General features: G+C 48.8%; 1 protein-coding gene and 1 pseudogene across 1 annotated transcript; both read left to right on the plus strand.

The window, feature by feature from the left end:
• The first annotated feature begins 3,970 nt into the window (after nucleotides 1-3,970).
• On the plus strand, nucleotides 3,971-4,920 carry LOC143901611 (uncharacterized). Its single transcript, XM_077414036.1, has 2 exons — nucleotides 3,971-4,453; nucleotides 4,600-4,920. The coding sequence occupies exons 1-2, from the start codon at nucleotides 3,971-3,973 to the stop codon at nucleotides 4,918-4,920; spliced, it is 804 nt and encodes a 267-aa protein (XP_077270162.1).
• A 6,528-nt stretch (nucleotides 4,921-11,448) lies between these two features.
• On the plus strand, nucleotides 11,449-12,551 carry LOC143901612 (uncharacterized; annotated as a pseudogene).
• Nucleotides 12,552-13,345: the final 794 nt, after the last annotated feature.

Here is a 13,345-nt window from a genome sequence, read left to right on the forward strand (position 1 = left end):
TAACCTTCGCCGCGATAGCCCTCTCCACCTCGTCCACTGTCACGGGTGTGCAGCCCTCCTCACAATCTCCCAAATCAATAGGAACAAGTGGGTTCCCAGGCGGAAATAACTTATCCAAAAGCGTTCCCAGGACATCGGGCTCGAGAGAGGCAGTCAGCCCGGGAGTTGACGTCCAGAGCCTGCTCAAAACGATCTTATAGGGCAAGCCCCACGGATCGTCATCAAGTCGTGGAACCCCACAAAGGCAAGTGAGCGTTGAAATCACCACACACTAGAACTCTGTTGCTCACAACGGTGGAACACGCGTTAGTGAGTTTGTCTAAAAAGACGGTATAGCCGTTGTAATCTATATTAAGAGACACATAGCACGAGGCTATGTGCATGTCACCATACCTGACGACCACTACGTGCTGGCTTTTTGCAACCAGTGCCGCCGGATAATCGGCGATTCGATTGTTGATATAAACGGCCGCCAATCCGTTCTGGCTGGAGAACCACTGCTGGGAGCTGGGTGTGCGGGCAGGCTCGGATACCACACACACGGCAGCCCCCAGCTCACCAGCTTAGTGTATCAGCAGGTCATGGGCTTCGCGGCTCCTGCTCAGATTGACCTGTATGATCGAGGTCATTTCTGGATTCTAGGGCTACTAGATGACCTCGGTGGAGGCGCCTCTTTCTCGAAGCATGCGTAGAAGCAGGCATGGGTGGAACCGAGCCGGTGGTCACACGTTCTTCCCGTACCCGCGCAAACAACGCAATGAGGAGAGTTGATACAGGTGCCGATCTGGTGATCGCCGGATCCGCAGCGGAAACAAAAGCCCGTCCGGTCCTCTGAAAAAACGCAGTTGGTCTTGACGTGACCGTATCTCCAACACTTAAAACACTGTATTGGCCTGGCGGCGAGGAGCTTAACTTGCGCCATAGACCACCCAATTTTAATCCGTCCTGTTGTTGTGACATTGGAGGCGGCGAACAGTGGGCATTTAGCCCAGACAGATTCCATGCCATTGCCCGTCCTGCGCATATTACCGATCTTAACATCGATCTCCGAACACCCACCGACAGAGCAGATGACGTCCATGACGTCCGCGAGAGTGATGGAGTCGTTTAGGTTCCATAATCGCAATTCTCCCATGGTGGTCGGTCTAGAGATTTTGGCAATGGAAGAGTCCAAGACATCCCTTAGTTTACGAGCCAAAGCATCCGCCTTCTCCGCCCCGCGTTTTCTCCCGGGATCTCTATTATAACTCCCCCGTTGACCCCTCTCCTAATGCGAGAGTTGTCAATACGCAGTGTGTTATGCGGGATCTTCTCGCGCGCCTGTTTCAGGATGTCCGCGTAAGAGGCATTCTTATTTAAAGAAGTAATAGTCACGGCGGCAGACCGGGGTGGCCTCCGCCGGACACCTCCACGAGCACTTCCCGCCGCGATTCCGATACGGCCACTTTGGCTAGCGGACTTTCTTCTCACCGCTGGGGTACCAGATTCGCGCTCATCATCCGTCGTATTCGGTTCTTTATGAGACTTTCTAGGCTTCTTGATCTTCTTCCTGTCAGGAGGCTCGTCGGAATGAGCCGCAAGCATCTCACGCAGCCTGCGTATCTCGCAGGCAGACAACATCCCGGTCTGCCTCATAGTTTGGTCCGATTCAGCTTCTTCATCAGAGTGTTCGGAAGCCGAGGTAGACTTACGTCGAGTCTTCTCAGCTCTATTCCTCAGCTGCATATTACTGCTACAACGAGGGGGGGGGGTCCTAACAACAATGATTTAACGCTGTCCGCCTTCGATCACCTTCGCCTCTCGCGTCAATCGATTATCGGTCTCGCCTGTCCATCGGGACATCAAGTCGGATAATCGGCGTGTGCTCTTCGCGTGATATCCTTCGTCCGCTCATCGCATCGGCACGTCGCGGCCAAGATATCCGCGTCATTGTCGTCTCGTTCGCATGCACGCCATTACCTCGATCCCTCGCGCTAATCGCTGCTTAATCGTTGCAGCTCTTATTAATCTAGAATAATCGGTGCGTGCACCCGGCGAGATCTCTCTTGTTCGTTCATCGCTTGGGCGCATCGCGACGTGGAAATCCGCGTAATTGTACTTTCCGGCGTGCGTACCAATATTCAACATTCGATCTCGGCGGCGAAACTCTGCATAGCCATTGCAGATTTCGCAGTGAAAATAATATTGCTAAAGGCGCTCGAATATTTGAGTATATTCCATCGCCATCGATCAGTCGTTCAAACTCGAGTCGTCCGCCCCCCTCGACCTTGGCGAGCGGCGCGGTGTATTCGCTCATTGTTTCGGTTGTTTTCGTCTCCGAAATCCGAAGCAAGACCTATTTCGTGCGTTTGTTGTGCTGGCTGCTACCCCCCGAATTCTATCAACTTTCGAATTCGTCGCTCCGTTCGGACGTTTGTGTATTCGCTGACGGCTAACAAGAGCAATAATATTTGTACCGTGTGTTTCGCAAGCGGCTCTCAACTCAAGATATCGAGTATCGCACTTCGACTTCAAAATGACTCGGGGCTGCAAATCGCGGCGCGAGCTGTGCGTGCGGTGCATGCAGGAAATACACAAATATTCGATGCTCGCTGTAGACAACGTAGCTATGAGACCGACCTTTATCGTTTGATATCCGACGGTACCCCAATTAGTTCAGAATTTTGAGGAGGCTCACCTCCAGGTGATACAGGACGCCACGGACGAGGAATTCGCCACCAAAGACGCGATACGGGAGGAATTTGATAAAATTCGTTTCGCGGTGATAGGAAGGTACGAAAGCTTCGTGCCCGCGCGGGGGACCCATGAGCCCTCGCGGGGTGCTCCGCCAGTACATCACTCAGCGATCAAATTGCCAAAGATCGATCTCCCTAAATTCGCGGGTGATCTCGCTCTATATATAGCCGTCTTTCATCGCGTTGTTTAACACGGCGATTCACGAAAGGGATGGCGTCTCTGCCATCGAGAAGTTTCAATATTTGTTGGCTTCACTATCGGGAGAGGCGCTCGGGGTCGTAAAAAATTTGCCGTTGACCGCGGACAACTACGCGATAGCATACGACGCCTTGACCTCGCGCTATCAAAACAAGCGGAAGCTGGTCGATCGCCACGTAGACTCGATGCTCAACGCTAAACTTTTGAAGGCCGAAGCGGCCGCCCCACTGCGTGCATTATTGGACACGTTCGTAGAGAATACGCGCGCGCTGACGGTGCTCGGATTTCCCACTGACACGTGGGATTACTTACTCTTCAAATTTTTATCAGACAAGCTCCCTTGCTCGTTGCGGGAGAAGTTCGAATCGGAGCATCGGTCGGAAGAGATTCCTCACTATATCGACTTAACTAAATTTATCGAGGAGCACTGCCGCGTTCTCGCGTCGATTTCTGGACCCTTAAGCGCATCGCCCGTTTCGTCTCCGCCAAACTCGTCAAAGAAGGCCGCGTCGACCACTTCGCTCATCGCTCAAAGCGCCGCGTGTCCAAAATGCACGGAACAGCATTCGTTGGTTAAATGCCTCGGTTTTCTACAGCTCTCGGCCAAGGAACGGCACAACCTTGTTTGCGAAAAGGGGTTGTGTCTAAATTGTCTCCGTGCGGGACATAGCATAAAGACTTGCCCTAGCTCTTGGACCTGCCGGTCTTGTAGGTCGAAGCATCACTCCCTCTTGCACTTTGGACCGCGCAACGCCCCGCCTCCCGCGACCGTTCCGACGGTCACTCCGGTCGTTAACGGCATCGCGGCGCCGTTGAATACGGGCGATGCACCTATTGTTTCTATGACCTGCATTTTGAGTCGCGTGATCCTACTGTCGACAGTTCGCGTGGAAGCACTCGACATGCATGGCAACGCTTTCCCGGTTCGTATGTTGCTCGACAGCGCGAGTCAATCGAAGGTTGCTTTCAGAGAAGCGGCTTCGCTCGGACAAGACATCGCGTGCCGGTGTTAGGCGTCAACGAAACTAAGGCCGCCATGACGAGGGGCCTTACCTCTTTCATTATACGGGCGCAAGGTAAAGACGACATTGGCTTCTCAATCGAAGCTACGGTACTTTCGCGCATCACCTCGCCATTGCCCAGCAATCGAGTCGAGTCCAAATCGTGGAACAACCTACGGGGGCTGCCGCTCGCGGATCCGGAATATCATTTGCCCGGCTCGATCGATGTTCTACTGCAAGCGAAATCTTTCGTGTCCGTGCTACGCAACGGTCGGCGTACCGGTAAAGATGGCGAACCGAACGCCTTCAATACGGCGTTTGGCTGGGTATTGATGGGGGCGGTCTCGCCGTCGTTACAAGTGCACTCCTTGCACTTTTTCGCCACCACTATTGAGTCGATTGATGACGCAGTGGGACAATTTTGGAAACTGAAGGAAGTTCCCGAGCATACTCCTTGCTCCGTGGAAGATAACGTTGCAAAGAAATATTTGACAGAACCACTTATCGCGATCATTTGGGTCGCTTCGTTGTTTCGTATCCATTCGCGTCGGAGCTCCCTACGTTCGCGGATTTTCGGCCAATAGCCGTTAATAGACTACGCGCACTCAAGCGTCGATTTAAATCGAATAAAGAATTTCGAGAAAATTTTAACGAGTTCATGCAGGATTACTTGGATAGCGGTCACATGGAGTTAGTAAGCGACCCCTTCCCCGCGGACGGGCGCGTGTATTACTTGCCCCATCATGGGGTTTATAAATTAGACAGCACAACCACAAAACTTCGCGTCGTCTTCGATGCTTCGTCAAAGTGCCCGAACGGGTCATTAAACGACACATTGCTTAGCGGCCCGAAGTTACAACCGGATATTGTCGCGGTGCTACTCCTTTTTCGCGCTGAGCCCGTGGCCATTACCGCGGACGTGAAACAAATGTTCCGGCAGATCTGGATACACCCGGAACATCTCGATTATCAGCGTATCGTCTAACGCTTTTCGGAATCGGATCCGATCCTCGATTACCTACTCAAAACAGTCACATTTGATACTACGGCCTCCCCGTTTTTAGCGATTTATTGCTTGCTTAAATTAGCTTACGACCACAGGGATGAGTATCCGTTGGTGTACGCGACGCTCCTCGAGTCTCTATACGTGGACGACGTCGTGGCCAGTGTCCGCACCGTCGAAAGAGCTATCGCGCTCCGCGATCAATTACTCGAGTTGTTCCGGAGTGCCGGATTTGAACTACGAAAATGGGTGAGTAGCTATCCCGCCGCGTTGGAGGGTCTCGATCTAGCGATGCGTAGTCAGAGAACACTTTCCTTTGAATCGGCCGAGGATCAGGCACTTAAAGTTCTGGGCCTTCGTTGGCATTCGCGGTCAGATAGTTTCGGGTTCCAGCTTAACCCTCTGACTCGAAAATGCACTAAACGTACAATATTATCGGAGGTAGCGCGTATCTTCAACCCCTTGGGATTTTTGGCGCCGCTGACATTTACCGCAAAGCGGTTGATACAGCGCTTATGGACGCTGAAACTCGAGTGGGACGACGACCCGCCAGCAGATGTTCGCCGACAATGGGAACGCTATCAAGCTGAATTTGACTCGCTGGCTTTCCTGCGGATTCCTCGCACAATTCCTGAGAAATAGCGTCCGTCGCGAATTGCATGGTTTTTGCGACGGGAGCGAACATGGATATGGGGCGGTGGTGTACCTGCGTATCATAACTCCTTCGGAGACAAAAATCGTAATTCTTTGCGCTAAGTCGAAAGTGGCTCCGCTACGCGCCATCTCGCTACCTCGATTAGAGCTCTGCGCCGCGTTGCTCCTCGCCAACTTAATGGCTTACTTACGTCAAGTTCTACGGGGACGTTTGGACATCAATGAGGAATACGCCTGGTCTGACGCCAAGGTGGTTCTCTACTGGATCCTTTACTCCCCGCAACCGATGGAAGACCTTTGTTCGTAATCGCGTCGCTCGGATACAGGAGAAAACTCCGGTATCTGCCTGGGGTCACGTTGCCACTGAGCTCAATCCGGCCGATCACTGCTCACGTGGACTTTTCCCTCGCGAACTCGTGGCAACTTCAATGTGGTGGAGGGGCCCAGAATGGCTAATAGATTTCGAGTCCCGCACCGAGCCTGTCTTTGACGAAGCGATCCCGTGCGAGGAGGAAAAGATCGTCACGCTCGTCGCGCACGAGACACCCAATGTCATCTCGTTACTATTAAATAGATATTCGTTGTTAGATAAAATTAGTAGGATAATCGCGTATATCATAAGGTTTACGACTCGATCCAGGGCCAAGCTGGTACCCGCGACCTTGGCCGTGGATCAATTTGAAGCGTATTCGGCGCTACTGGCGGTGGTAAAATTGGTTCAGCTGGAGTCCTTCGGCGAGGAAATCGATCGACTAAGAAACGGAAAGAGACTCCCCAAGTTGTTCAGCAAACTTGCTCTGTTTCTAAACCTAACGGGACTTCTCAGGGTGGGAGGCAGACTCAGCCACTCGGGACTGAGTTTCGAAGCCAAACACCGAGCTCATTATAGAACAGGTGCACCGCGCCCACTTTCACCCCGGTAGACGCACGCTCCAGTATTTGCTCGCCTAGCAATACTGGATATTCGGGGTCCATCGCGCGATACGACGAGTCCTCTCAATAGATAAGCTACGGGCGTTCTGATCCGGAGATCTGAGGGGGGGTGAGGGGCGGGGGGGGACCGCAGGCGGGGGGAACCGCGGGCGGGGGAAACCGAGGCGGGGGGGAACCGCGGGCGGGGGGGAAAGAACCGCGTTTTTTGTGCGCCGCGGGGGGAAGGGAAGGGGGGAACCGCGTTTTTCGGGCGCCGTGTTTTCCGGCGCCGCGGGGCGAAAGGGTCCTCGTTTTCCGGCGCCGCGGGGCGAGAGGGTCCGCGTTTTTCGGCGCCGCAGGGCGAAGGGGTCCGCGTTTTCCGGCGCCGCGGGGGAGGGGGGAATCGCGTTTTTCGGGCGCCGCGTTTTCCAACGCCGCGGGGTGATCGCATTTTCCGGCGCCGCGGGGCGACCGCGTTTTTGCCGCGGAGCGGGGCGAGGGGGTCCGCGTTTCGCCGCGCCGCGGAGTCCGCGTGACGTCACACGGCACGCTCCCGCTCGCGTTATCTCTTCCTCGCGCGTTCTCGCTCGCTCCCCGTCCCCGTTCGCGCGCGTCTTCTCGTTCGCGCGGTCTCTCTCTTCACCGTTCGCGTTCTCGTTCAGAAATTATGCAAAAACTACAAATAGAAAAATTGCTTACCACCGCTTGATTTCAACCTGAAACCCCCGGCTCTTGAGTCACCTTCCGCACTGTGTATGTGCGTGACACAACATTGATTGTCTTTTTATTGTTACACTTATTGTTACACTTATTGTTAATCTTTTAGCAGTATAGGTTTCTTAATTTTAGATAATATACACTTAAAATATTTCTTCAGACACTTCCATTTCTTCAGGCACATATATTTCCATCTTGATAAAAAGAGAACGTTTCTCTTACGAGGATGAATCAATTTATTTGGAGATCGAGAAAATCTTGATGCGATCGGAGATCGGCGATTCCGATCTCGCGACGAAATAGATATCGCACTACGTCGACCCTCCTCTTGTACAATCTGCTACAGTTTCTCATCTGCGGTTCGCTAATTTTCACAATCTTGAATTTAGAATTACGTATCGGTTTGCAAAGTTTTGCGTACTCGCTCATATCGGTGAGCTTTGATATACAACTCTTAAGATGGCGAACCAATTATTGTATAAACCGCACGATCAAGCACACCAGCCGACTCTCACTTCTAGTCTTCGACTACTGAGGGTACCTTCAAATTCATCCTTCTACATCTCACAATTGTCACATCGTTTGTTTATCATATCTAATTTCATCTCAGCATCCATACAATTGCGCCTTCCGAAAAATCTGCGATGTGTAGTTTTGCACGTGTGCAATGTCACCGCGAGACACGTATGTTCTCGAAAAACGATATCGCGCCATTAACTTTCGTTGATTTGATCTGTAAAACTGCTATTGAACCGCGATCAAACAGCTATCAAACAGGTATTGAACCGCTATAAAACAGCTATCAAACAGCTCTTGAACAGCTATCAAACAACTAAAACAGCTCTTGAACCGCTATGAAACAGCTAAAAACAGCCATCAAACAACTAAAAACAACTAAAAAAAACAGCTAAAAACAGCTCTTGAACAGCTAAAAACAGTTATCAAACAGCTCTTGAACAGCTATCAAACAACTAAAACAGCTATCTGTATAACAGCGATTTGTATAACTGCGATCTGTATAACTGCTATTGAACCGCTATCAAACTTTTTTTAAACAACTAAATTAAAGCTATCAAACAACTAAAACAGCAATCTGTATAACTGCGATCTGTATAACTGCTATTGAACCGCTATCAAACTTTTTTTAAACAACTAAAAACAGCTCTTGAACAGCTAAAACATCTATATTATACTACAAAGTATGTGGGAAAATGAAATAAAACGTTTATACATACATATATAATTTATTTAAAAGAAATCATAATTTTTTTTTTGGTGTCGCGACCACCAGTTAAATATTTTTAATACATTTTGTAATGCGCAATTCTTAACATGTTTTCCGCATCTTACAGTATTAGTAATATCTAGATTATTTAAAGATTCGATATCTTCGTAATCTGCATCCAAAGTCTCAATTTTTAGATGTTTTCTCGTTTTATTCTCAAGCAGATCAACCAGCCATTCTCGTTTCTGGCATCCCTTGACGTACACAAGAGTCGACGTCTCGTCGCCCTCTCCAAGTACGGCCGAAGTAATTAGATGTTTCGCCATGTGGTAGGACACGTTTCCGTCCTCCCATCGTAGTCCATGGTGATTCGCAATCAACCAGGAAGCGCATGATCTGTCGGATTTCGCGAGGAGATCCCCTGGCATGGGACATGTAAAAATGTAATGTGCCAAAACGGTCCCGTTTTTTAGAACCGCCACCTCCTTTACGACAAATTTCATCCCGACGGTGAATCCCTGCAAATCGACAAACGTCGGTACGATCATAACAAAACGACGGAGCAATCTGTATCTTATCGCGGTACATCAGTGTCTCTTATATTGTAATATCTGCGTATATTGCAATATCTGCTGATATTACAATTTACATGAGTTTGCGCACTACGTTCGACAACGGACAGTATTCGATTACACGATCATGCAAGATGAGACAATAGGCGGTAGTATTTGCAGGTACATTTTCTTTACAATCAAATTCTATTCGCACATCCACGGTGGCGCTCTTGAAAGATTCGTTTTGTCGCGAGCAATCAATGACAACAAAAGGTCCTTCCATCAGGAATGTATACAAGCTGCAAAGCGTATCGAAGGAAGTAAATAGGCTACGGGCGTTCCGGACCACATCCCGAGGGCGAGGGGCGGTGAGGGGGCGGGGGCACCGCGGGGGGGGGAATTGCGGGCGGGGAGGGGGAAACCGCGTTCTTGGGCGCCGCGGGGAAGAAAAGAGGAACCACGTTTTTCGTGCGCCGCGGGGGAAAGAGAGGGGGAAACCGCGTTTTTCGGGCGCCGTGTTTTCCGACGCCGCGGGGCGAGGGGGTCCGCGTTTTCCGGCGCCGCGGGGCGAGGGGGTCCGCGTTTTCCAGCGCTGCGCGGCGAGGGGTCCGCGTTTTTGCCGCGGAGCGGGGCGAGGGGACCGCGTTTTCTAGCGCCACGGGGCGACCGCGTTTTTGCCGCGGAGCGGGGCGAGGGGGTCCGCGTTTAACCGCGCCGCGGAGTCCGCGTGACGTCACACGGCACGCTCCCGCTCACGTTATCTCTCCATCGTAGATGTTTCTCCCCCGGTCCCCGGTTGCGCGCGTCTTCTCGTTCGCGCGGTCTCTCTCGCGGGAGTTCGCGTTATCTCTCCCTCGCGCGTTCTCGCTCGCTCCCGGCCCCCGTTCGCGCTCTCGCTCCCCCGTTTGCGCGTTCTCGCTCACGATCGCGTATCTTTTCTTCGCCAGCGATATTTAATTGTTTAGATCTTAATATTTAATTTTTAATATTACATTTAAGTAAACGATAAACGAAGACAGCTTAACAGAAGGGAACGGTAAATGACGAGGAAATTATTTTTAACCATATTATAAGCATTTATTTATCATGTAGCGCATTATACACAATAGTATCCAAAGCGTAGGCTAATAATTCGCAATCAAAAATCGAATTTTTATCATAAATTTCACGCAAGATATGATAACTACGTTACATTTATCGGTGATACAATTTTGACGTAAAATTGTTACAAATTGTTTAAATTTTTCACTTACGCCGTGAACATTTTGACATAGTTGAAAATACATGTTCTCGACGCAATGTTCTAGTTCGAACAGAAAGAGCACGGTTGACGGTTTCATGTACAAGCTGGTGCCGCACTACGTCAATTTTACAATATCTGCGTCACGTATTTTAACAAGCTCCAGATCTCGAAATGTTAGCGATGATGGTGCCGATGACTGCACGAGTCGCTGTATATCTGCATGTTTTTCGATGAATGTCACCCACGTTGCATGTGGCAGAATTATCCGATTTCTTCGGTTATCGCCAATAAGTATATTCACAGAGGACATAGGTTTCGCGCTGATTCCAACATCCAAAAATTTATACGCTGTTGACGTCAAGGCAAATCTTCTTCCCAAAATACGCGGCGTGTAGCGGGGTTCATCAAAACTGAAAAAATACAATTATATGTTCATAACAGTTTTCTTGCACAAGTATATATAAAAATTAGCGGTACTTACTCATTGTGCTGTTTCTCACACGTTTCGTCCTGAATCGGAACGTAGTAGTTCGCACCATAAATGTTCATCGTATCTGGAGGCTGTTTGCGACGTACTCGAACCGTATCGAACTCTCGACTGCGTTCTAGAATCCACGTAGACCATTTATACATTCCCAAAACTGCAAATCTTGCAAAAATAGCGTCAATGTACGGCTGTTGCATGGTGACCACCACCACAATCCACATATACGTTAAATGTGATATCTTTGTCAAGAATATTCGTGATGAGATCACCTCATCGGGCATCAAATATGATTTTTTTTCAAGAGCATACGTGTCTCGCGATGATTTCATCGAACACGTGCAAAACTGCAAATTTTGCAATTTCGGATAAGTCAATGGAGCGTTTTTGTTTTTAGAACATGTCGCGACGTGTCTCGCTATGATTTCATCGAACACGTGCAAAACTGCAAAATTTGCTATTTTGCATAATTCAATAGAGCGTTATTGTTTTGAAGAACATGTCGCGACATGTCTCGCGATGATTTCATCAAACACGTGCAAAACTGCTAATTTTGCAAATAGCGCCGATGTACGGCTGATGAGATGAAATTAGATACGATAAGCAAACGATGCATCATTAGTAGAATATAAAATGACGAATGTGGAGGATACGCTCAATAGTCGAGAACTGGAAGTCGTGAGTGCAACAAATGGCGTTAGCAAGAGGATCGTGCAATAACATGGAGCAAGAGTTGTTGAAGCAATCCAACCTGTTAAATTCGAGGGAAGACTTTGCCGCGTGGGAGCAACGATGTGACGAGTTTATCGAATCATTGGAAGAACAAAGCCGAATTAAGCGGCTACGATTATCAATCGATCAGTCATCGATCGGCCTCAAACAGTCATTGGTCGCATGTATCGCAAGACTCGAAAGTTTGAAAGACTTGGTACGTCAACGGTTCGTACATGTGGGTGCTGGATGCAGTGCGAGTGAGACAGGACTCAGATGGCGCGAGATAGATCCGGCTTTTGAAAGCCGTATATTGACTGGTGCTGTGATAAATTCCAAACACATCGACCCTCGTCAATTTCTTATAAATGCGAGAGAAATTGTACTCTGTCATGTGCGGAACGTCATGCAGCGATATGACAATGTAAAAATTAACACAGCGTTTAATGGTGAATTTGTTGCGGGTGACAAACGCGCGAATAAAAGTATCGTAACGAGAAACTATGAACTCTTTCGCGAGTCCGATCTGCATGAGTGGTACAAGAGACACGTCATCGAGTCTACTTTAGCAAAACTGGAGGAATCCCAAGAACGTCATAGCGGATGGGCGTTGTCGCGTATACTCAATTTAATGGTAAACATGAACAAATATAATCCATTGCACGCGGGGTGTTTTGTAAAAATACCACAAGAAATTAAAAAGAAGAATGCGGTGATAAACGTGCGATCAATGGACAATGCATGTTTCGCATGGTCAGTGGTGGCTGCTCTGTATCCAGCCGAGAGACATACAGATCGGAAATCGTCGTACCCTCATTACACGTCGGTGCTAAATCTTACGGACATTGAGTTTCCAATGACGTTGAATCAAATTAAACGGTTTGAAAATCACAACAACATCTCCATCAACGTGTACAGCATCGAGAAAAAAAAAACAAAAAACTTGCTATCTTGCCAATACGGGTTACTGATCGTAAGATGGACAGACATGTAAATCTCTTGTACGTGCATGACGACAACGTGGGACATTTTGCATGGATCAAGAACCTATCCCGTCTCGTGAGCTCGCAAATCAACAAGCACCATAGTCGGAAATACTTTTGCGATCGGTAACTACCTATAGTTCTTTTAATAATATATAAAATATTTTGTGTATAAAAAATTTATAATATTTGCGTTTATTTTTGCAGATATTTGCACTACTTCAGCTTCAACGAGAAATTGGCTGCCCACACCGTCGACTGTCGGGAGATGAACGACTGCGCGATCAAGTTACCGAGCGATAACGACAAGTGGTTGGCATTTAAAAATTACAACAGGAAGGAACGAGTTCCGTTTGTCGTATACGCCGACCTGGAATGTACTCTGGAGAAGATGGACGCGGATCCGGAAACGTCCAGGTACACATATCAACATCATCGCGTGTTTAGCATAGGGTACTACGTGCGTTGCTCGTACGACGAGTCGTTATCTATGTATCGGTTTCGTCGCGATAAGGATTGCGTCGCGTGGTTCGCCGAGAAACTAAGACGTTTAGCTCACGACGTAAAGACTACTTTGTCTACTAATATACCCATGGCAGATTTCACGCGAGACGAGTGGGAAAAGTTTAACAGTGCAACGCACTGTCACGTGTGCGAAGAACCGTTCGAGCCAGACGACGTGCGAGTACGCGACCATTGTCACCTGATCGGTCGATACAGAGGTTCCGCGCATTCGAATTGTAACCTAAATTATAAAGATTCGCATTGCATTCCCATAGTGTTTCATAATTTATCGGGCTATGACGCACATTTTATTATAACTGAAATAGCAACAGCATACGAAGGACATGTAGATTTACTCCCGATCACAAAAGAAAAATATATTTCGTTTACAAAAAACGTTTAAAGCACCGAAGATAAAGA

The sequence above is a fragment of the Temnothorax americanus genome, unplaced genomic scaffold (assembly GCF_048541705.1).
Source record: "Temnothorax americanus isolate GAGA-0224 unplaced genomic scaffold, ASM4854170v1 Scaffold35, whole genome shotgun sequence".
NCBI classification, from domain to species: Eukaryota; Metazoa; Arthropoda; class Insecta; order Hymenoptera; family Formicidae; genus Temnothorax; species Temnothorax americanus.

Bases quoted from the DNA above. Each gene is read 5' to 3' on its own strand.
- LOC143901611 (XM_077414036.1), top strand. From the start codon at position 3,971: ATGACGAGGGGCCTTACCTCTTTCATTATACGGGCGCAAGGTAAAGAC. The intron at 4,454-4,599 runs GTCGCTTCGTTG...GAGTTCATGCAG, and splicing joins CACTTATCGCGATCATTTGG to GATTACTTGGATAGCGGTCA.